Source organism: Rhinichthys klamathensis, unplaced genomic scaffold (assembly GCF_029890125.1).
Source record: "Rhinichthys klamathensis goyatoka isolate OS25496 unplaced genomic scaffold, OSU_Roscu_1.1 h1tg000390l_1, whole genome shotgun sequence".
NCBI classification, from domain to species: Eukaryota; Metazoa; Chordata; class Actinopteri; order Cypriniformes; family Leuciscidae; genus Rhinichthys; species Rhinichthys klamathensis.
This window is the reverse complement of record NW_026606893.1, coordinates 99,045-122,263: the sequence shown is the minus strand read 5'-3', so window position 1 is coordinate 122,263 and position 23,219 is coordinate 99,045. Positions and strand designations below refer to the sequence as shown.

The following is a 23,219-nucleotide window of genomic DNA, read 5'->3' as shown; positions in this document are numbered from 1 at the left end:
CCATAAAAATGACATTTGAAAATCTATCAACTACTTAAAGCTGCCAAGTCATTTTGTGCCACTTCAATTCAAATGTCAAAGCTGTGTAAATAAAACAATCTATAATAAAATAATTAGATGAAAGACAGTACTATGCAGGGATGACCCTTGTTTAAAATAAATATACCAATTATGCCAACTGATATCCATCTTGAGGTGACTATATGTGAAATTCAACTGAAATGGAGAAATATACAGTTAAACCATTAAAACATGGTAAATGTCAGTAATTTTCTTCCTATAAAACCACCTAGACTTGTAATACCAGTGTACAATTTTGCCAGATTTTTTTTTACATCTATCTATCTATCCATCTGGGTAGTTTTGGTTGCCTCCCAACAATCTGCAATAGTAACACCACAAACAACTAGTATTAACACATCAAGTAATACTGCTGTTAATCTTTTTGAACAGTCTGAAAAATGTGTGAATGCTGCATAAAGACACAAGGCTAACATCATAAATCTTAAAGTCCAGTCATCACGTTTTGTGCTACTCCGTCCATAAATCAAAGAAAACAGAAACATGTTTCTTTGGTAGTGGCACTTTGAAATACTTAAATTGATCTGAAAAGATGCTAAAAGAAAATAGCAAAAGAATTCATATGAATCAAGCTATGATAAAGAGCTTTTTGAACGTTTGCCTTTTCCCAGTCAGCTAAAGACAAGACAATGTGCTTTAAACGGAGATCTGTGCGAGTGAAACAAAGTAGTTCGCTACCGTCAGAGTCTACTTCCTTTGGCCATGTGCGTTTCTATCTGAGGTACTCTTCTTCTGAGAAACTCTCCAGGCTCTCATCGTCGCTGTCCTCCAGTTCTGGAAGATCACCCCACAGCAGAAGGTTCTGCCCTGTGAAAGAGACAGACTTGTATTATTTAGAGTTGGAGCATTTATTAACATTATGTCTAAAATATGTTCTTTACACTACCATTCATATGCCTGGGGTCTGTAAGACTTTGGGCCAAATTTACTAACAGCTTGTGCCAGCGCAAACCCTCTTTTAACGTTAAGTGAAAATTTTGCACTGAAAAGGCTTGGATAGGGTTTGCGGCTGACCTTATTATTGCGTATGCATTTGTAGGAGTTTCCCTTTCAGACGCAAAATGTATGGGAGGAGAGTATTTCAATGAATCATGCAAGGTGATTTACTAAGGTTTGCGTAGTCAATTTACAGGTATTTGCACCATTATTTACTGCCCCAAAAAAGCACGTCTTAAACCAGACGCTAATCTGCACTGCCCTTGGTAGATTGCGTTGGTCATTATGGAAATGATCCGGCTGCGTCTGTGTTCTTTCATTTGCGCGTCGTCAGTAGATCACGCGCAGAACTTTTCACTCCCATCAGCGCTTTTTTGGAATTGCACTCTCATGCTAATTTGCCCTATTTAGTCAATCTGGTAAGCATAAGCGACTTCTTTTAAAAACATAAAGGGCCAAAGCTTAATTTATGTGATCAAGACTAAATAATAAAATTGTGAAATATTATTACTATTTAAAATAACGGTTGATATATTTTAAATATGCAATTAGTTCTTGCGATAAAATGCTGAATATTCACCGTTGTCATTGTCACATGATCATTCAGAAAGTATTTTAATACAATGATTTCTTATTATCAATTTTGAAAGCAGTTGGCTGCTAAAGATGTTTGTGGAAACGTTTAAAATAACTGCAATTATTCGAAACAGAAATGTTTTGTAACATTATAAATGTATTTACTGTAACTTTTGATTGTTTATTAAAAGTTCAGTTGAAAGATCAGTTGGCAGCATCTTTTGTTGTAAAAAACAGGTGTTTTTTTTTAGCAGGTTTTCAATCAGTTATGATAACATTATAGTACAAGGCACACCTTCTGAAGCAAAAGTCAAAAGACTAGCCTGGCACACTGTTTAAGACTTCCTCAAAGGGTGCAATGAAGGTGAAAGGCTCAGCCTCAATTACTAAAATTCATTTTTGTGCCATTCTAGATTTATAACTTTTAAAATGCCCTTTTGTTGCAGACCAAAAAAAAAAGCTTTCAACATTTTGTATCAGAAGATATGCCTTGAACTAATTTTTAGGATTTATTTGCAACCATTTATACAGTTTTCATCGGGTAATAGTTCAACCCACAACCTGTTTAACATGCTTCACCTGCATATAAAAATCTTAGCTAGTGTGAGTCAATCCATGTATAATCACTGTCTATTATTGAGTGTTAAACAGCCGAATGACAAGCAACCAGGCAAGTGAGAAGCAAGAACATAGACGCAATGTTCTTCAAGCGTACTTTTCAATGTTTGAAGTTTTTTTCAAAGTCTGTTACAAACCTTTTTGCATTTACATAGGATCTTTGATGGATATGAGTAGATAATCAATGGTAAACAATGGTATGCAAAATCTGCCTGACCATCAGCAGAGGGCAAATACAGTGTTTTTGCACCAGATGTCTCAAACCTGTTGCATCCAGTCTATTGATGGTGGACACAGCCTCACTGTTGAACATCCAGAAGTGACCATTGTTGCAGGAGAGCAAACAGGGCTTGCATGGGGCCACCACGTGATATCCCACAACATTCCCACTGAATGTGCAGAAAGAGCCAGAGAGACAGACAAAAACACCAGATTCAAATGCTTTGTGAGACACAATGAAACAGAACAGCAAATGGCTCAGTGTAAACAAAGGACTGAATATTAAAGCTAAAAGGGCAAAACAACATGTTTGAAGCCAACTGGCGAATCTAAATATGATGCTGTGTAAATATTAGGCAAATACACTCCTGTTCAAAAGTTTAGGCTTGGTAATATTTTTATTATGCTTGAAAGAAGTCTCACAAAGGCTGCATTTATTTAATCAGACAATACAGTAAAAAAAAAAAACAGCAATATTGTGAAAATAATAATTTTCTATTTTAATATTTTTAAATGCTTAATTTTCAGCAGCCATTACTCCAGTCTTCAGTGTCACATGATCCTTCAGAATTCATTCTAATATGCTGATTTGGTACTCAAGAAACATTTATTATCATCATCACCAATGTTGACAACACTACTAAGGCTAATGTTTTTGTGGAAATTCTGAAACATTTTTCAGAATTCTATGAGTATTTGAATGAGTGTATAGAACCAAATTTGTTATTAATAAACTTCATGATTCCAAACACTAGTTATGATGATAAACATTATTAGACACTTTATAAATAAATAAAAAGTGATAGTTATAAAGACCTCTTTACCATTTCAAGCAAGCAATGTCTCTTAACTTGCATTTGCAGCTTTCAGTGGAATAGCAGCTTGCCACAAAATCAACAGTCCTAAATGGGGAAAACAACACAGACTTGTTTATGTTTATAATAAGCATTAAACAAACAGAATATGGTTATCATGATTATCATATATATGTTCTGACAGGTTTATGTGATGTCTGATCGGGGAAGCCTTACCTATTTGGGGGTATGTCGGTTGAGAATAACTCTATTTCCGTATCAGCCAAAAGTACTGCTTTCATGCCCCTCATACACAGCAGACTGTCACAGTATACACAGTTGACTTGCGTCACACACTTATTCTTAAAATTTGAAGTAGACATCGTTGAGTTGAGATATTCTCAAGAAATGCTCCTAACCAAACGCAGGTCCTGTTGATTTAAAATGATAACAGATAGTCAGCACCTAAACTGAAGGCTACAGTAGATGTTTTAATAACAGTCTGACTGAGACGACCTGCACCTGTTTAGCCAGCTAGCTCTAGCCCGTTTTCCCTGTATCACCTTAGCATGATCTCCAAGTCAGTCTTTTGATCACAAAAACGGAAAAGCCCTTCAAATTAACATTACGGGTGAAAATCACATTGGTCATTTATCGCTTCTGTCAGAATACAGAGAAGCTGTACCTTTCTTGTTATTAGAGAGCTAACTTAGCTTGCTAACTAAAATATGAACTTGTTTTTTTAACAAGCATGCCATAAAACCATTCTTACCTGTTATCGGATATCAGATCGTTCTAGATCTAGGCGGCAGAGAAATACATTGTACTACTGTACAATCTCTCTGTCGTTACAACAGTGAATAGATTGTCAAGCAACGTTTGTTTACGTCCGCGTCAAAGCGGATATTCACTTCCTGAAACATTTTCAAACAGCCTGATTTCTAACGCTGATTGGTTCCAAATTACCATATCTAACAGATGATTGGTGAGCTTAAATTCCTTAGGTGATTGGTTGCAGTGCCTTGCCTTTCCGCAAACCACAAATCCACTAGTGAGGGGAAGTCCGACTCATTTCCGCAAATAAGTTCTTTCGAGCGAGTTGTTAAAGAATTGGTTCAAAAACGAGTCGGTGAATCTTTTATCATCACGTGGCTCCAATAAAGTCATATGTGGGCACATATTGCTGTTTATTACATTTATTTCGATTCAATCTTATTAAGGATGTTTATTGTGGTGTCACGTGTTCTAGTTCAGTTTGTTGCAGCAATGATTCAGCTCGACACAGAGTTATTTAAAACATTAAAAAAACAATATCCATTTAGATCTCTTGGCTAAAAAGCTTTTGCATGTTTCGATGTATTTAAACCAACTAGGCAAGAGAAGGTGATTCGTAAGAGATTCAGTCCATTGAGTCAGTGAGTTAAATTGATGATGCCTCGTTGTCTAGTCTTGCGAAATACCATGCGAAACGGCGAGGTACAATGAGTGAATAAGCTTCCATTGAGCTTGGAGTGAGGATACAAGTGCATTGAAAGACTTATTGAAGCATAATTATCATGTCCCTTTTAAGAAAACCATAAATGTCACTTTACTTAGTTTGCGTTGGTTGCTTAGCCAACTCGAATCGTTCATTTACGATGTTGTTCAGACCGGTTTTGTGAATCGAAGATTCATTGAAAAGATCCGACTCAGAAGATGGATTTGTTCACGAATCTGACATCGCTACAAATAGATAAATGTAAGAAAAAAATGTAAGAGGCATCGACAAAAATAAATTCTAATATATATTTTTTTACTATGAACACAAGGACGACATAGGCTAAATTAACGGAAATAAAATAAACCAACAGTAAAAAATAAGGCTTTAAATGTTCAGTTTGAGTGAACTTTTAAATTATTTCAGTCACTCAAACCTTTTTAATCAGTGGCATGTGATGGATTAATGAGATAAAACAATATTAATGCCGCAGAAATGTGTATTTTGGCAATCGGATAGGTTATATGTCGTATTCCTGTGTTGTAACCAATGACAATAGAGGGGGGTTGTCCTTTCGCTTCCATGAAAAGAGGCGTGGTTTGAGTTTGGGAAAATTCAGAGAATAGCGTAACAGTAAGTCTTAAGGGAGAAATTTGGTAAATGAAACTCGAATTAAGACATGGAAATCGCCTTTTAAGGTAAGTGGTTTAACTTATCAATTCAGCAGTATATGATGCGGGCGCTTCAGGCACGAGAAAACTCCGCAATTCTCCGGATGAAATGCAGGGATCTCCTTAAGGAAAGCCCAGAACTATTCAGAGTCACCAGGGGCCTCTCTGCTTTTCACATCACGTTAACGTTACTCCCTCTTGTTGCACATGGCCTCTTTCATTTTTTTAGGACTAATCATTTAAAGTCCTTTACACCCCTGTAGTCTTCACGATTGGCAGCCTATTAAGTATCGAATGACCTGAGCATGTTAAACTTTCAAAACGTCCAGTATAGTGGACAGATTGGTTTTAGGGTTTCCTATGACATCAGTAGGCTAGTGTTGTCAGGATTGGTCATTTGCATTGTCTTTGATCATGTTAGATATAAAATCCTTGAATGGCAGATGCATGTTAGAATGATTCTCCACACCAATGACACTGGGTGAAAAGTATGTTATGTGAATTATATTTGCACATTTATCTTTGGGGAATGTTACTGATGAAATGTGATAAAAAAAAATGCCAGGAAATTAATTTGCTGAGAGTTATTCACTTCTTACTCGTGCAAATTACAAATAATTATCACAAAAGACTGGGCTATTTTACATGCAAGAAGACACAATAAGTTGTTCTTTTTTTATCATGCAGGAAAATAAACAGTCATATATCAGAATAATATTTAATTATTAAGTTCACATTTAGCTATTTAATGCGTCAGTTTACATTTTTCATAATAGTTTGTTTGTAAATAGAGGAGCTTTGAGGAGGGCGTCTGTTTTTAAACAAATGAAACAAAGCGAAATTATTTTGAGGAAGTTTACTGGAAGGAACTAGTTTTAGAAATCTGATCCAGTGAACTTTTCTCTGCTCTGTGTGTACAGTGTGATGCTGGGAAATCTAATCCATGCCTTCATCCTGCTCTGAGAAGACTCTGTCGCCTCACTCACACGTCTGACCGCTGGAGGAAGAAGGCAAAAACTTTTGAAGGCGCTGCGTCAAGTCGCGCGGATCCAGTGGGATGAAACTCTTCTGTTTTGTGCTTCATTCCTCGCGTGCACATTCACGGACACATTCCACCTAGGAAGCCAACGGCAGCTTCAACTAATAATGCGGCGTGATTGATCATCGACAGGAGACAATACCCATCCACTGCTTTCCATTCCTACATACTCACTGGATATCTGTAGACGAAGTGCGGGCGACGAGGCTTTTGTTCTGCGGTGTTACTCGCTTTTGTGACAGGACTTATTCCGTTTATCTCAATATGACGTCTCCGGCTAAATTCCGAAAGGACAAGGAAATTATAGCCGAATATGAAACGCAAGTTAAAGGTAAGTGAAATGTCTCGCTATAATGTTCAGTCTTACACAGCTATACGTTACCATTGTGCTTCGAATGCTATTTGATAGGTTACATTTCATGTATGATCACAGTTGTCGCGAATGAGCACAATACGCAGTCGTATTACCGTAGAAATATGCTTTTTATTTGACTTTGAGAAACAATGCTAGCTTTTCTCCACATGTGGCAATGTGTCCAAACGGAATGATAGATGTGCGAGTCAGTCAGTCTGTCAGTCGTTCACTGCGTGTGAAGAGAAATTGTCTATAGATAGCTACTAACTCTAACATTTTTAACAGGGTTTTTACTATTCAAAGCGATGTTATGTTATTTATTTATGTGGCGTTTGTGCTGTTGTTCTGTATTGTTTTCCTCAGTCAGCTTGTGTAGGTTGTACGTATAGACAAGGCAGGGCGTTTTCTTTTGCCCTGCGTCTCTCATACGAGCTGGTGTGGAGCTGTTCAACATTGATTTTTTAAATATGTCAGGGTGGCTGTCATTGATGTTTTACAGTAGGTCAGTGACTAAGCAACACGTTTAAAAGCCGTTTTGAGTTTTATCGGACAGAAAACATTTGTGTCTTGGCAGCATTGAGCGTGAATGAAGCAAAGGTGTGATGCGTGGTGACAATTCGGTTATTATGGTTTATGGGCATGGCTGTATACTGTACTTCATTAATGTTAACGCTGTGGTGACAGTTTAAAGTGTTAGTTTGAAGGCAGAGGGAATGTTTTTTGTTTTTGATAAGTAATGTAGTATTTTGTAAATTAATTGTAACAATAAACCGCGCATATTTCTTCAGGTAGGCTACGCACAGGTACGCGTCGCGTGTTTTGTCTCAGGCGAGGGGTTCCGTTCCCATAGAAACAACTGTCTCATGAAGTAAAACGAAGCTGTTTTTAATTGAAAGACGAATTGAATGATTCACTTAATTAGTGAAGCTCCCTATCATGCTATTCACGCTGTTATGTGTGCCTGCTCTTTTGTGTATTGGCCCGGTTTGAATAGAGCAATTGAGCAGCCCTGCCTGTTGCTGCTGAGTGTGGGGAAAATCTCCTTTAATGAGAGTCAGTGAGTTTCTCATCTTTGAAAGTTTTATTCAAGTAGGTCATTGTGATATATTGCTAAACAGAACATGAGCCTGGTTAAGGGTGTCTAAATGCTAGTTTTGCATGTAAATTTAGGCTTTTATTCACAATGAAACATCAACTCACACATAAATGGAAGCTCAAGCATGTTCGCTTGACGTGCGAGAACCAATGAGGTTCATTCCATGAGAGGTTTGTTCTAGCACATCAAAGCAGGTTCATTGAGCTTCTGTTTGTTCGCTGATCGATGGATGGCTGAATCCGAAATCGTCCCCTATACCCTCAAATGGGGCGTTATTTGAGGGGACAGCCATTTGTAGTGGTGTCCGAAACCATAGTGGACGTTATTGAGTGCACTTATTCAATCCCACATTGCACTGCAATAACAAGTGAACAACCGATGTACGCTCAATGGGCTGTCCGAATTCGCTCACTCGTTTTCATTCAATCCTTCAAGTGAATAGTATTAGTGGACTAGTAGTAGGGAATAGTGAATGAGGGTTTAGGGGGCGATTTCGGATTCACCCTATGTTTTAGGGCTGCCCCCAATAGTCGACTAAACGTTAGTCAACGAGAAGAGGCTTAGACGGCCAAGATTTTATTAGTCGGTTAGTCACAGAAAAAAAAAATCCACAGGAAGTGAGTCCGTGAGGGACAGATCGTTAACAGCGGAACCTTGTGGAAATTACAGTATGTCGGGTAGGAAATCCAAACGTTCGCTCATCATCATCATCAATCTCAAATATGACTTATCATTTGAAACATGTAAGTAATAGCAAATTTACATGGCCACTCACTCTAGCGTTAACCTATATAAATGTGCGCTATTATTAGGCACATACGTGTTTGTGCAGAGTGTGGAAGCTAAAGTATAGGCTAACGAACTTACTGCATGACATGGCGGCATGATGACGTGCATTTTTTCAACTTAAAGGAGCTGTATGTAAGAAATGTATTTCAATTAAACTAGACATTAAGAAATCATGTACATTTCAAATACTTATATCACTGACAACAGTAGTCCGGCCAGGATATTGCAGCCCTCAACTGATGTTGATGTTGTCATGTTGTGTTTTGGTCTGATGCTCCACCCTCCACCTATCTACCAATCACGAAGTCAAGTAGTGTTGCGGCATCCGGGTTGCCAGCTCTGCTCTAGTTACCGAAGCTGCAGCTCGTCACGTTCCTGCTGGATCCTGCAGCCTATCTGGCAACCTCGAGTCAAGGAGGAGGGGGAGGGGATACACCACTCTACAGTAATTTGAAAGTGATTGCAGTACCAGTTTTGGCCACAATCTTACATACAGCTCCTTTAAAATACTCTGTCATTTTTGAGAGTAATACATCATTCCAAACTGTACTTTTATTTGTGTACACTCACAATAACGACAAAGCGTTGTGCTTTTGTAAAATAAAGAAAACAAGCCTTCTGCTGTCTCAAGCTCCCTGAAATGCACACTGTAAAAATTAAAACGAATGAATATGTTAAATCTAATAAATTAAAATGAGGCAACAGATTACAAGCAATATTATTAATTAAATTTAACAAATTAGAATTGAGTAATAATTAACCAAATTAATTCCTTAAAAGTTAATCATTTAAAATGAGTAAAATTTACACATTTTTTTTTAAACAAAAATATCGGAATAACAGACTGACGTCAAAGATGAATTAAGAACTCTTTTTTTTAATTACCAATATTGAAGACACCTGATGTTAACAAGCAGAATCACTGAAGGAGAAAAACGTATTTTTAAGTCACCATTATGGAGATCAGTGTGTGTTTTAGTTGGGCTCTTGACCATTAACTCATTAACTTTAGATTTTGTTTGGCTGCTGTACGTGAGTTATAACAGCCAGATGAACAAATAGAAAAGGTGATCTGATGGTGCAGGTTATGTTGTAACATAATCATTATTTCACAATCATTTGACCTGAATCACTGAACTCATATAGAGTCCAATTTAGGTTTACTTTATTAATTATAGCAGCACTGTCCTTAAACAGCATCATATTTTTAACTTTTTCAATGAAACCAAATGATCAAATCAATAAAAAGAAAACTTCACAAAATATTTTATATAGGCACACACAGAATTCAAGAATTAGCGTATGAATCTCAGCAATGGTGACACACAACAGATCACCTCTGAACATAAGCTCATTATTTATTCATGCAGCAATGCATGATGGGAGCCATGAATGAGTTTTGATTGGTGGCACCCAGAATGCACTGCAACATGCTTTATTATTGTCACCATTGTTGAGATTCATAGGTTGATTCTTGATGTCTGTGTGTCTAAAACCTAAATCGAAACAATTTTTTTTTTTTCTATTTGTGACACGTTTAATAAATACTTCGGATTATGTTGTAAAAGTTAAAATCATTATACTGTACAAGGACAGTGCTGCAATAATTAATAAAGTAAACCTAACTGGACTCTATATGAGTTCAGTGATTCAGGTCAAATGATTGTGAAATAATGATTATGTTATAACATAACCAACACCATCAAATCACCTTTTCTATTTATTCATCTTGCTGTTATAACTCACGTACAGCAGCCAAATAAAATCTAAAGTTAATGATTTAAGGGTCAAGAGCCCAACTAAAGCAAACACTGATCTCCATAATGGTGACTTAAAAATAAGTTTTTCTCCTTCAGTGATTCTGCTTGTTAACATCAGGTGTCTTCAATATTGGTAATTAAAAAAAAGAGTTCTTAATTCATCTTTGACGTCAGTCTGTTATTTCGATATTTTTGTTTTAAAAAAATGAGTACATTTTACTCATTTTAAATGGTTAACTTTTAAGGAATTATTCATTCGTTTTAATTTTTACAGTGCAGCGGGTCACATAAATGAACTGAAACTCAGCGTATAGGCTACTTACCTTACAGACATGAGAAATATATCTATAGAAAGCTTGAAATGTCTACTTTTAAACAAACCAATTCAAACCGTAATACGTATGAAAGGTGTATTTCTCTCTATAGACACACTCGCCCAGTGCTTTGCGGCAGGCTTTATGTGTGCTCTTGAGCGCGGAATAGACTTATCTGGCCCCAGTAATTAAATTAATATAAACGTGCGATTAGTCGACTAATGGCTTAAATGAACAACTAGTCGACTAAACAAATTTTTAGTGGGGGGCAGCCCTACAATATGTGAATAAAAGCCTAAATTCAATCTGTTCATCATATAAAGCGATCGAATCTCTTCAGAAAATTTGGACTAAAACCCCTTAATTCATATGGATTAGTTTTAGTTTTGCTTTATGAACTTTTTGAAGCATCAAAGTGGGTAGCAGATGAACTGCATTTTAAAGTTTCTTTCTCATCCTCAAGAAGCATTATGTCCAACACATTGATGTGTTCTCATGCAAGAAGAGAATGTGTTTCAGTTTATAAAATAAATGTGAATCTATAAACCTGATATTAATTTGGCACTATTGTTCCTCCTCCAGCTCCTCTCTCTGGATGCTGTGTCATATCACTTTCCCATGCCAATTTCAACCCCCAGCGTCCCCCACATGCAAATCCCTATTAGTTTACCATGCCTGTAGATCGTTTTGCTCAATAATCTTGAGCTGACAGGATCTGGAAAGAAACAATAATAAGAATGATATCTTCTCTCAGGAATTGCATGGGCTCGCGCTGAAAAATGGCCTAGATTTCGAAAGCAGCCATGCCTAGTGAAACATTGCTGATTTGGCAAAATAATCTGTCATGAATTAGTGGCAGAAAGAGGAAGCTGTAATTGCTTGGTGATCCATTTCTGTACTGAGACAACCAGAAATGAGGAGAAAATCGGAAACTGGATAAGTCAGATCAACAGAGAGACAGATCAAAACGGCATACAGTTCTAACTGGATTATCATTGATTAACATCAGCTTGATGCAAAACATACAGTTTTTCCATCAAAATCGTGTTCTTATTCCCAAAGCTTTGGAGTTGGTGCTTGTATCTTAAAGGGATAGTTCACCCAAAAATGAAAATTCTGTCATCATTGACCTACTCACCATCAAGTTGTACCAAACCTGTATGAATTTCTTTCTTCTCCTGGACACAAAAGAAGACAAAAAATCTACAAAAAAATATATGGAAATCAATGGGCCCATCAACTTTTTGGTTACTGAGATTCTTCAAAATATCTTCTTTTGTGTTCAGCAGAAGAAATAAATCCATAAAGGTTTGGAACACCTTGAGGGTGAGTAAATGGTGACAGAATTTTCATTTTTGGTTGAACTATCCCTTTAAGCTATTAAAATCCATAGGCTACAGGCAAGCAGAATTTCAACAGTCTGACTCTTGTCTGCAAATCTTAATACCTTTGGTTCTCCATTCAGATGTTTTAAAAAGGAATCACAAATGAAACTCAACTCAAAGACTCACTGATGGCTCAGGTATAAGCTTCTCTTACTGAAACGGATGGAACACTGGGCTTGAATTTCCGAGGACTGTGGCAGGAAATGTACAGCTGTGCTTTTTCACCACAGCTGGATGGAAGGATTGGATATAGCTATAATCCCTCAGACATAGTGAGTGAGCTTTCCGAAGCTGTGGGAAACAACATGATTGTCTGCTCTAATTAGCATTGGTAATAAAAAAGAAAATCCTGGAAGATGCTTTGCCCCTCTTTACACTCTGTGCCTGATGCATTTTTAACCATAAAGAACTAGAAGCGTTTAGAATGAAGATTTAAAAATAGACATTTCTTTTGTTCATTTGGCATTAGTTCCTGTAATTTATCTTGTTTGCGCAAGAGAAACCATATTGTGTAAAATGAATTAGAGCAGGCGATTTTTGTAGATTAATTGATTTTAATTAGGGATGGCCCGATACCGATACTGGCATCGGGGATCGGGCCGATACTGTCCTAATATACTTGTACTCGTACTCATAAAAATTAGCCGATACCACGCACCGATACCACGTACATTTTGTAAAATGAAACTGGCCGCCGCGAGTGCTTTGTCGAGGTGAACTGAGGCATAGGAAAGTATAATGTCGGCGGTTTGGGCTCATTTCAAGATAAGGGGTGATGACAACAGCAAGGCAGACTGTGAGTTATGTTCAGCTAAGGTGTCGAGAGGGGGGAAAGAAAGTACATCGTTTAACACCAGCAATCTAATTAAACATCTGAAGACGCATCATAGATCTGATGGCCGAGCGCGCGCGCGGGGGCGGTAATGCACTCACTCTGTGTGTGCGGGTTACGGGAGAATAAAACGATTCGCGGGACTCCCGCAAACTAGAAATATCTATGAATAAAACATAAAAACTAAAAGATTTTTATTCATCTCTTGCAGAAAAGCAACAAGAACAACTACAACAAAATAGAAACGATTTACAGGCCAGAGTTTCTATTCATAACATGGTTACAGCGTTGAGCGATGTAGCCAATCACAGACATATGTGTTGATTTCTTGAACGCAATGGCCAATCAGAGGCATTTAAGATAGACTCCCCTCACTGCTCAAAACGGACTTTTTTGTTCAGTGCTGAATTCTGTATGCTGGCAAATCCTCTAATTATAACAAACAAAGTGTGGATATTATGAAAGATTGATTGTGCAGTCAGCTTCATTGATAATAACAGAGATGTGTGAGATCGCCATGAACTGTCAGCTTTTAGGATTTATTAAGAGAGCGCACTTTGCGCGCATTCAGTCATGCCAGACCATGCACGCAGTAGCCTGCTTGCTTTTATGTTAAATTAACAGTGGTTTGTGTGTTAATACATTTATTATTTTACTAATTTTTATTTATTTTTAGACTTGTTAAAACAAGCAGAGAAGAAAATAAAAACAGTCTTCTAACCTGTGTTCTAAAATAGTCGTCTTCTTTTCTGGGAGCCTATTACTTTTGCGGTAGAAATATCGGTATCGGTACTCGGTATCGGCAAGTACACAAATGTAAATACTCGTACTCGTATCGGTTTGAAAAAAAATGGTATCGGGCCATCCCTAATTTTAATAGTGATTTGATGCGCATATATGTAGGTCACTGTTGAATTCAGTTTGAAGTGCTGATGTTGGTGTTTTGGGGGAGGGTGTGAAAGCCTGCTAACATTTTACCTCTCAATGCATTTCCTCACGTTTCCCTGTCTAAATTTCAGTAATGACTATGTTTATCCAGTTTCACTGCATGTAAGGCCCAAAACAGACCATTGCTTTTGATCAGGTTCATACTATATTCTGGATGGCATTCTCTGTATTCTCGATCTCACTCTTTGACTGCTCATTTCTTATTCTGGAACTGCATGTGTTTCTGCCAACAAACGAAATAGTGGAGTCTTTACAACCCAAGCAGCTGGCTTTATCTGGCAAAAAGGAATGGAATGAGAGAACCTTCACCTGGTTTCATTAGCAATGGTTTTGTTTTCACACACAGTTGTTTGGAGCTTTGAGCAGACAGGCTAATTGGTTGAGGAGACTGAAAGATGCAAAGGCAGATCTAATGAGAGACATCATGAAAGATGATTTGTGAGTGATATATAGACCAAGTGATTGTCTGATATTTAAGATTTTCTTAAATCTTAAAATCTTAAGTTTTAAGATTTTCAGCATCTGTTGATCAGTTTGCACACACACATATGTATGTGTGTATACAATATATATTGTTTAAATAATATATGTAAGGGCCTTATGCACTCCACGGCTAGCTGTGCAATAAACAATTTTAATGCACGAAGTGGAGGTTGCCTCTGCGGAGTGCATTCAACGCACAGCTATTCTTGTGGATCATCCTGCTTACTATGGTCTTTTGCCGCCATTGACAAGTTAAAGCTGCATTGATGTTTGCAGCGCAATATTTCTCTGGAAGGGTAAAAATTAGGGATGGCCCGATACCATTTTTTTTCAAACCGATACGAGTACGAGTATTTACATTTGTGTACTTGCCGATACCGAGTACCGATACCGATATTTCTACCGCAAAAGTAATAGGCTCCCAGAAAAGAAGACGACTATTTTAGAACACAGGTTAGAAGACTGTTTTTATTTTCTTCTCTGCTTGTTTTAACAAGTCTAAAAATAAATAAAAATTAGTAAAATAATAAATGTATTAACACACAAACCACTGTTAATTTAACATAAAAGCAAGCAGGCTACTGCGTGCATGGTCTGGCATGACTGAATGCGCGCAAAGTGCGCTCTCTTAATAAATCCTAAAAGCTGACAGTTCATCGCGATCTCACACATCTCTGTTATTATCAATGAAGCGGACTGCACAATCAATCTTTCATAATATCCACACTTTGTTTGTTATAATTAGAGGATTTGCCAGCATACAGAATTCAGCACTGAACAAAAAAGTCCGTTTTGAGCAGTGAGGGGAGTCTATCTTAAATGCTTCTGATTGGCCATTGCGTTCCAGAAATCAACACATATGTCTGTGATTGGCTACATCGCTCAACGCTGTAACCATGTTATGAATAGAAACTCTGGCCTGTAAATCGTTTCTATTTTGTTGTAGTTGTTCTTGTTGCTTTTCTGCAAGAGATGAATAAAAATCTTTTAGTTTTTATGTTTTATTCATAGATATTTCTAGTTTGCGGGAGTCCCGCGAATCGTTTTATTCTCCCGTAACCCGCACACACAGAGTGAGTGCATTACCGCCCCCGCGCGCAGCGCTCGGCCATCAGATCTATGATGCGTCTTCAGATGTTTAATTAGATTGCTGGTGTTAAACGATGTACTTTCTTTCCCCCCTCTCGACACCTTAGCTGAACATAACTCACAGTCTGCCTTGCTGTTGTCATCACCCCTTATCTTGAAATGAGCCCAAACCGCCGACATTATACTTTCCTATGCCTCAGTTCACCTCGACAAAGCACTCGCGGCGGCCAGTTTCGTTTTGCAAAATGTACGTGGTATCGGTGCGTGGTATCGGCGAATTTTTATGAGTACGAGTACGAGTATATTAGGACAGTATCGGCCCGATCCCCGATGCCAGTATCGGTATCGGGCCATCCCTAGTAAAAATGTGTTATTTTTGTCAGTTACGGCTCATTAAATTTAGCATTCTGCCCGCTTTGAATCAGATATAGAGATAAAGTAGTGCTTAAGTTAACATTAGTTTCAATTATAGAATTCTTTTTAATTCATTATTATTAAGAGGGAGAGAGAGAGCGAGAGAGAGAGAGATAAGAGATGCATGTGTGAATTACCTGTGTCTGTTCAGCGTTTCCCTCTATTAACAATGAAGCTGTGAGTTTAATTACTTCAAAACCAGTTATGTTACCCCCTCGTTGTAGAGAAATATAGGCCTAATGTAGTAATTAAGTAGCAAAGCTATTTTATTAATAAAATTCACTGGACAACAAGTTTCTGTGCTTTTGAATGTTCCTGTGTGGGCACAGCGTGATCTCCAAGTGATGTATGAGTGTTGTGTGTGTGCTTCAATGAAAACTGCCTTGAAGCTACCTGTGCATTAAACGTATTTATTGCACACCTTAAAAATGTTTTTTTTTATATCAGATTCCTCTCATATATATATTTTAGAATAAATATATTTTTGATAGATAGATAAATTTTTTTCCCCATTTTTTTATAAACAAAATAAGAACAGCCACATCTTAATCTGCGAGGTCAATGAGCAAGTCATTTAGGTTTACGGCTCCGCATCAGCCTTTGTTTACCCACGCTGCAGTGGCAACAAATCATTACGTTTCCACTAATCTCTTCTTGTCCTTTTTAATACCCTTCCCATAACGAGTGTGCCTCAATTAGAACAGTTCAGCATTGATCCGTGACTACCGCTCCGGCCAAGACGCTCCACTTTAGCGCTTAATGAGTCAGAGGAATGGATGGTGTGCCCGCTGCGGCGCTAGCATACAGTATGTAGCCTATGTAAATGTACTTCATGTAGAATTGCTGACTTGATCTGAAATAATCTTCCCCAGGAAGGATGTTTGTTTAAGGAAGAAGAGGAGAAGGAGAGGGAGACAGTGCACAACACACATGTATTGTTGCTATTGTGTGCCTCTGAATTGGAAACTCACCCCCGATTTTTGGACTTCCTGTCTAAGGACCAGTCCTGAGGGAGTTGACCTAGATCAGGGTGAAGGCCTCCCTGTAATCAGGACACCCTGTTGCTTGGTGCTGATCTAAGTTTTCATTTATAGAATTGAAAAACTAGTGGAGTAATACTGGAGGCCAAATTATCTGTTAAACAGAATTCATTCTCTTTTTTCAGCTTTTATTAGTAGTTTTCACACTTGATTTAAGCTCTTCGAACCAAATTAATCAGCTTTGTTTACAACAGCTAGCCTATAATGTACCAAAATACCTCTTTCCCTTCAGATGCAGGGGAAATTTTTGGTTCCCTCATTCAACCAATGGACAAACACAGTATAATGTTTGTGGACGCAACAGAAAGGCAATAATTGAGAACAGATGCCTGATCCCGCTGGATGCACATGGTTAGATGCACAAACTGTTACCTGACACAGAATAAGAAGGAAAGAGACTGAAATCACACCCCTCAAAACTCCATTATGCTGTTTGTACTGCATCAGCATAATTTACTGTGGAAGTGAAATTGGCTGTATCGACTTTCTGTTCTCTCTAATTAATCTTCCGCTCTGCTCCCTAACAAATGAACACCAGGTGATTCCCAATCCGAATGGAAATGCTCTGCCAGGCTGGATCAGAAACTTACAGACGAAGATCAATGGAAGATGCTCACTCCATCATGAACCTGGTTCCACTTGCAACTCATGCACACATGCTCATTTTCATGCCTCATCTCTCTAATGGGTAACGCTGGACTAAATAATGTGATTTCTCTGTCAGTCCATGCTAAATGTCCTGAAGTCCAGCAGACCTTCAAACAGGCACGGTAAAGTCATCAAGCACTTTCCCGGTGTTCAGCCAAGGGAAGGTGTGGGGGAGGGTTGGAGAGAGCCTGCAAAGTGAAAAACCATTTACATTCTGTCTTCCATCTACTTCTATGTCAGACTGAAATCGGCAGTCTTGGTTTTTAGTGCGTTATGCATGGCAGGGGAAAACGTGCCAGTTGGCGACATGAAAACGGACTGTAATGTTAACTCTAAGACCCGAAGCATTGACTTCAGTATTTTAAATTTAAAGAGTGGATCAAATGAAGGAGGTCAGAGTGCACAATTGCCTTATGTTTCGGCCGTCCTGATTGGAGGATGCCTGACAGGAAGGGGCTTACCTTTTAAGAAGTGCTAATTATGGATTGCTTGTCACAGATGTGGCTGTTTTTCATTACTGGGCCTAGTTCTTCCTTTGAAGATGTCTGATTGGGGTACAAGTTGATAATTGAAGTAGGCATCCATTAATGTTAGAATTAAAATGATTTAAGAATTCTTGCTCAATCTTAACGCTGTGCAACATCATGTCTATCTGAACGGTTGCTTATTGAAGCTATTTGGCTTCAGAATATTTGGAATATACTGAATGAATCATACAGGCAACTTTTTTGATGTTTTAAAAAAAACAATTTGAGCTGGTCCCCTTCTACTTTCATTATACAAAAGAGAGAACATTCTTTAAGACAACTCCTTTTGTGTTCCAAATTTAAGTGTGTAAATAATGACAGAATTTTCATGTTTTGGAAAACCGTCCTTTTAAGATTGCTGTCTTTGTCTCTTTGTCAGCTTGAACAGTGACTCGGTTTGAATGAATCTAGTGGTATTTGTGCTGATATTTGCATACAGCCAACGGACACATTCCACCATCCACTAAATGCAAAAATCAGAATGCCAGCTCATCGCATCGAGCCTCGTCAACATCATCTCTTTGACTCTGTGGAGTGTCTCTGAGACAAGAAGTTGTTAAAATGAGGAAGCATATTCTACTTGGTCTTGCCCAAAGGACATTTCAATTCCTCCACTCATTTAAACCCGGCCACTGTGAGAATGGAGTCCACGTCTCGCACAGCAACAGACCTGAGATCTGTAGGAATGTGCAACATGAGTCAGGATCACAGTCTTTGGAGAGGGCTGGTGTCTTTTCTTTCTCTTTCTCCTTTCTTTCCAGATCTGCTGTGGTTCTGGACTAACAATAAGAGCATTGTGTAGACCTGCAGGACCAAAGCGGTCTCTGTTATTCTATTGTTCTTTTCTGCTTGGCCTGCTCACTCCTACTTTTCTCGCAACCCCTGAAATGATGTTTGTCAGTCAGGATCAAATATGACGCATTGGTTTTTGGTGTTTTCCTCCCCCTCCCCCTTAACCAGACATTTAATAATTGCAAACACATGACGTTTTAACACACGGTTGACCACACACTTTGGCATGTTGTTTTCTGCTTTATATTAATTTCCATATGGCATACTTAAATGAGACAGTTTCATTAGAGACCACGGGCTATATTGCCTGTATAATAGTTATAATCTGTCATGTATATCCACATGTCTTGGCTCTACATTGCCTGTAAATACAATCCAAAATATTGAAAGACTTGGACTGAAGAGTTGTTTTCAACACAGAATGCAGATATAAGTGAGGAGCTATAATAAGCCTTGTACATCAACAAAAGTATTCATATCCACAATTTAAAAGTCAATAAATAAAGAATAAAGGGCAGCAGTTCCTCTAAATAAACCCGGCCTAAATGAAAAACAATTGAAACTGAGGTATTGGATGTCTGAGAAGTCCCTTGGGTCAAGAGAGGAAACAGATTTTTTCTTTGTGTTAAGGCCTGCTTTGTTTCCTGCCTCTGTTAGGCCGGTTCTTGATTACAGTTACTCACTGACCGCTATGTGGTTTTCTGGCTCACTTCCTTACATGACATCCAGCTGGATACTGGTTTAATCCACCTTGGTTTATAGCTAACAATGGTTAGCTGTGGAGTTAAGATAGCAAAGAATTGTAGGATTGTTTGAAGAATATAGCCTAGCATTTTCCATCCTCACTTTTGCATTCAGACACTCTTGTTGACTATTGTATTGTGCGGTAGACTGGAAAAAGTATTGGCTGCCAAAAATAAGACATCTACCTTCATCTTTTGTAAATTTATGGGCACAGGAATGATATTTAGGTGTGTCTCTATTCAGGATAATTAAACTTTCCCTTCATCGTAATACCACAGAGATTGTTTTCCTCCAAACCAAAACTTTTGTAGGCATCTATTTTCCCATCAACTCTGAGTCTGACAAGAAGAATGTTTTCTCCACAAGATTTAACGTTTATCTCTCTGTTCACTACTCATTTCCACAATCACAATTCTCCCAGGATTTTGAACAGACAACTAAACAAAATAACATAAATTACTGGAGGTTCTGACTAAATGTTAATTGCTGCAGTCTTTTAAAAAAAAAAAAAAAATTGAATGAATTATTTTTTTTTAAAATCAGTTTGAATAAAGAATGATTCAATGACTCGATCATAAATACTTTACTTGTTTCATTACTAGATGAATCTGCGTTTTTTGAGCGAATCACTTGAATGAATAGCTGATTTTCCACCATTGGGTCAAATGGTTCTGATTGCGTAACCGTTCCATTCCATGCCGATCCGGGCCAGCTGGTACGGTTACAGTTTCATTTCCCACCGTGGGGCTGATAACCATAGATATCCATAATAAAGGCTAGATGTCTTACGGCGGAGTCTCTATCGTCATCACCGTCGGCCATCTTGTCACAGGCAAGCTTTCTGGCAAGCTCTGTGGTACCTGATGTAGGATGAGTGACCAGCACGAACACAAATACTCTTATCTCGTTGAAATCTTGACGGATTTACAAACGGTTTGGTTTCTTACAAAAGTTATTAACGTGGCTATAATTCTGGATGATTATTTATTTATACACTTATTATTCATAAGTATGCAGTCAGTGTCATAACTACATCTCTGACGTTTATAACATACCAAACCGTTTGAAAATCGGTAGAAAATTGAGCAAGTTATGGTTACTTAAAAAAGTACATGCACCATTAAAACGCAGTGTTACGAGTGAGCGAGCTGCCTGTGACAAGATGGCCGCCAGGTGCAGACGTCGACCTCCATTGGCCAGCAGCGCGGACGAGACATCTAGCCTTTATTATGGATATCTATGCTGATATTCCAACTCTTTGGAATGTATTACAAAAGTGTCAGTCGTTGCCTTGGTAACTCAAGCGTTTATAGATGATGATGTATAGCGACCGTGTAATGGAGGATGATAAAATATTTCTTTTTATTTTATTATTAATTTGTGTTTATGTCGCTCAAATAGGCCTCTTAGCCAGCTACAGAGAAACTGGTAGCCAGTCAACAGACAAGTGACCAATTCTGAGTTGAGACGTCACTTCATGGATTCTACCACCTTGGTTCGGCACGGTTAGTTAACCGTGCTGAGAATTCTGGGCCGAGAACGGTTTGTAATCGTGCCGTGCCCTATGGCTCAAGTGGAAACACAACTGGAACCGTTCCGTACCATTCTAAAAACCGTTCGGCCCGAAGGTGGAAAATCGGCAACTGATTCAATGACAAATTTTTCAACAATCACTTCTCGCATCCTGGTGGTGTAACAGTGTAATCGATACAATTGTTATTTGAAGCGCCATGCTACTTTCAAAAGGTGATTTGCTCTATTATCATCGCTTCCATAGACATCAGTGTTCTGTGACACCAGTTCTTCTGTGATAATATGCATTTATAAGATTGCGTGGGTGTTTGAATCGAGATCAGGATTTTTTTTAACGGTCAATTGCGCAGGTCTAACATAGCTTATAACCACAAGAGCTCTTCCTTTAAAGGGAAGTCCTTTCATTCCTTTTCTGAGTGCTTCGTCCCAGGGATGCATTTTAAATTTAGATAAAATATGACATATTTATTCTTATTTGTCTCAGCCAGAATTGTAATATGATGAATACCTACTGTGTTTACAGTAAACCTGCTAAAAGACAAGCTCTTTTTGGCTGTAAAGGGAGAATATTGGTAAAGATACAGTCGTAGTGATTTTCCAGAATCCACACCACAGAATACAGTCATCGGGTATCAGCAGGATTTTCAGCATTGACAGTGAGGTACAGCATTGCACTGTTGCCATGAGCCATGCACCAGGGACATTGCTTGTCTGACTGGGTCATACTTCTACTAATGCTTTTTTAATGAAGCAATTCATCACTTCTCTTTGTTTTTTCTTAATATGTGGTCTCTCTTTGTTCCCCCCTCCACAAACATGCTCAGGTTCGCACTGATCTAATGTTGGTGTTGAGGAGACGAGCCAAGCTTATTCCTCATCTGTATTCTGATGTGCTAGCACAATTGACTTGGAGCCATTTTAGGTGTTCCAATTTATCAAAGCATTTTTTTTATAGAGTTAAAAAGAGTTCCTCCTCATCAGCTCAGCTTTGCTTTGAACTTTAAGATAATGTAGCTACACTATGGTATGCCCACCATTACACATAAACCTTTGTAAATAAATTCCCAAGTTGCCAAACAGCCTTAAACGAAACACACACTACAAGACAAAGGGTCATCAGCTTGTGTTCATTTAAAGACTTGATTTTTGGTGAATGGTGCACTTTACTCAACTGAATCAGACTACTTGCAATCAGAGAAGAGAATGATCTTGCAATTGATGCATGTAGGATAACCTAAAGGTAAAGGGAAAATTTTTTTTTACCTTATAAAATATATATTTTTAAAAAGGTAAGTGACTATATACTGTACCACACAATTGATATTAGAGGTGGGAGAAAAAGCATAGTATCGCGATATTTTCTGTGGCAATACTGTATCGATACACGGACGCCAAGTATCGATCTTTTATTATTTAAATTAGCTACACATGAGAATTTAACTTTGGTAGTAGAGTGGGTGTCTGCGTGAGTGTTCAGCGGTGCCGCGTCTTCTAGAAGACAGCTAGCTAGATAGCTATCTCTCTTCTCTCAAAATGTGTTGTGCAAGGCAAGCATCAAGCACTGCGGCGATAATGCACACTCGCGTTTAGGAGTCGGGACATGACGGAATATTCACTTGCACAGTCGGACCAGCAGTGCATCGTGACTGAAGTTTACCATTTGCACGTCTTTTTAAGTCTTACCAGTTTAAACATTCAAGCGATTTTAAACTAATCAGTGTTCGCGCGCTCTGAGATTATTTTCTATGCGCACATTCATAGAAAATCCGCCCCAAAAACTGCTGGCCAGTAACAAATGTTATTTTTCGCGGATTGTATTGCTTTAACACGCAAAATTGTGTCAATTTCGGTCTTCGTGCACATACTCTAAACATAGTCGGTTTTGTCTTTTAAAAAGCATAAAAGCATGTGACAGTATAATGAACACAGGATCCGTGCACTAGCTATTAAAGTGACGGCAGCCATATGTGTCTGTCATTAATTTTGTTGTCAAAAAAACAACAAAAGATAGCTTTAAGTTAAAGGAATCAGGATTAATAGCCTATGTATTTAATTTAGT

At 38.1% G+C, this 23,219-nt stretch overlaps 2 protein-coding genes across 3 annotated transcripts in view; one reads left to right on the top strand and one right to left on the bottom strand.

Annotated features, from left to right (window-relative positions):
- Positions 1–352: 352 nt before the first annotated feature.
- fam72a (family with sequence similarity 72 member A) lies at positions 353–4,160 on the bottom strand. Its single transcript, XM_056234132.1, has 5 exons — positions 3,997–4,160; positions 3,462–3,655; positions 3,255–3,332; positions 2,476–2,600; positions 353–888 (listed from the first exon to the last, which is right to left on the bottom strand). The coding sequence occupies exons 2-5, from the start codon at positions 3,605–3,607 to the stop codon at positions 794–796; spliced, it is 444 nt and encodes a 147-aa protein (XP_056090107.1). The 5' UTR covers positions 3,608–3,655; positions 3,997–4,160; the 3' UTR covers positions 353–793.
- Positions 4,161–5,293: 1,133 nt separating this feature from the next.
- srgap2 (SLIT-ROBO Rho GTPase activating protein 2) overlaps positions 5,294–23,219 on the top strand; it is a 101,439-nt gene continuing 83,513 nt past the window's right edge. For both annotated transcript variants that reach the window (XM_056234126.1, XM_056234124.1), the window contains exons 1-2: positions 5,294–5,399; positions 6,293–6,742. In XM_056234126.1, coding sequence (XP_056090101.1) covers positions 6,676–6,742 — 67 coding nt within the window. In that variant the 5' untranslated portion in view covers positions 5,294–5,399; positions 6,293–6,675. The remainder of the gene's footprint in view (positions 5,400–6,292; positions 6,743–23,219) is intronic.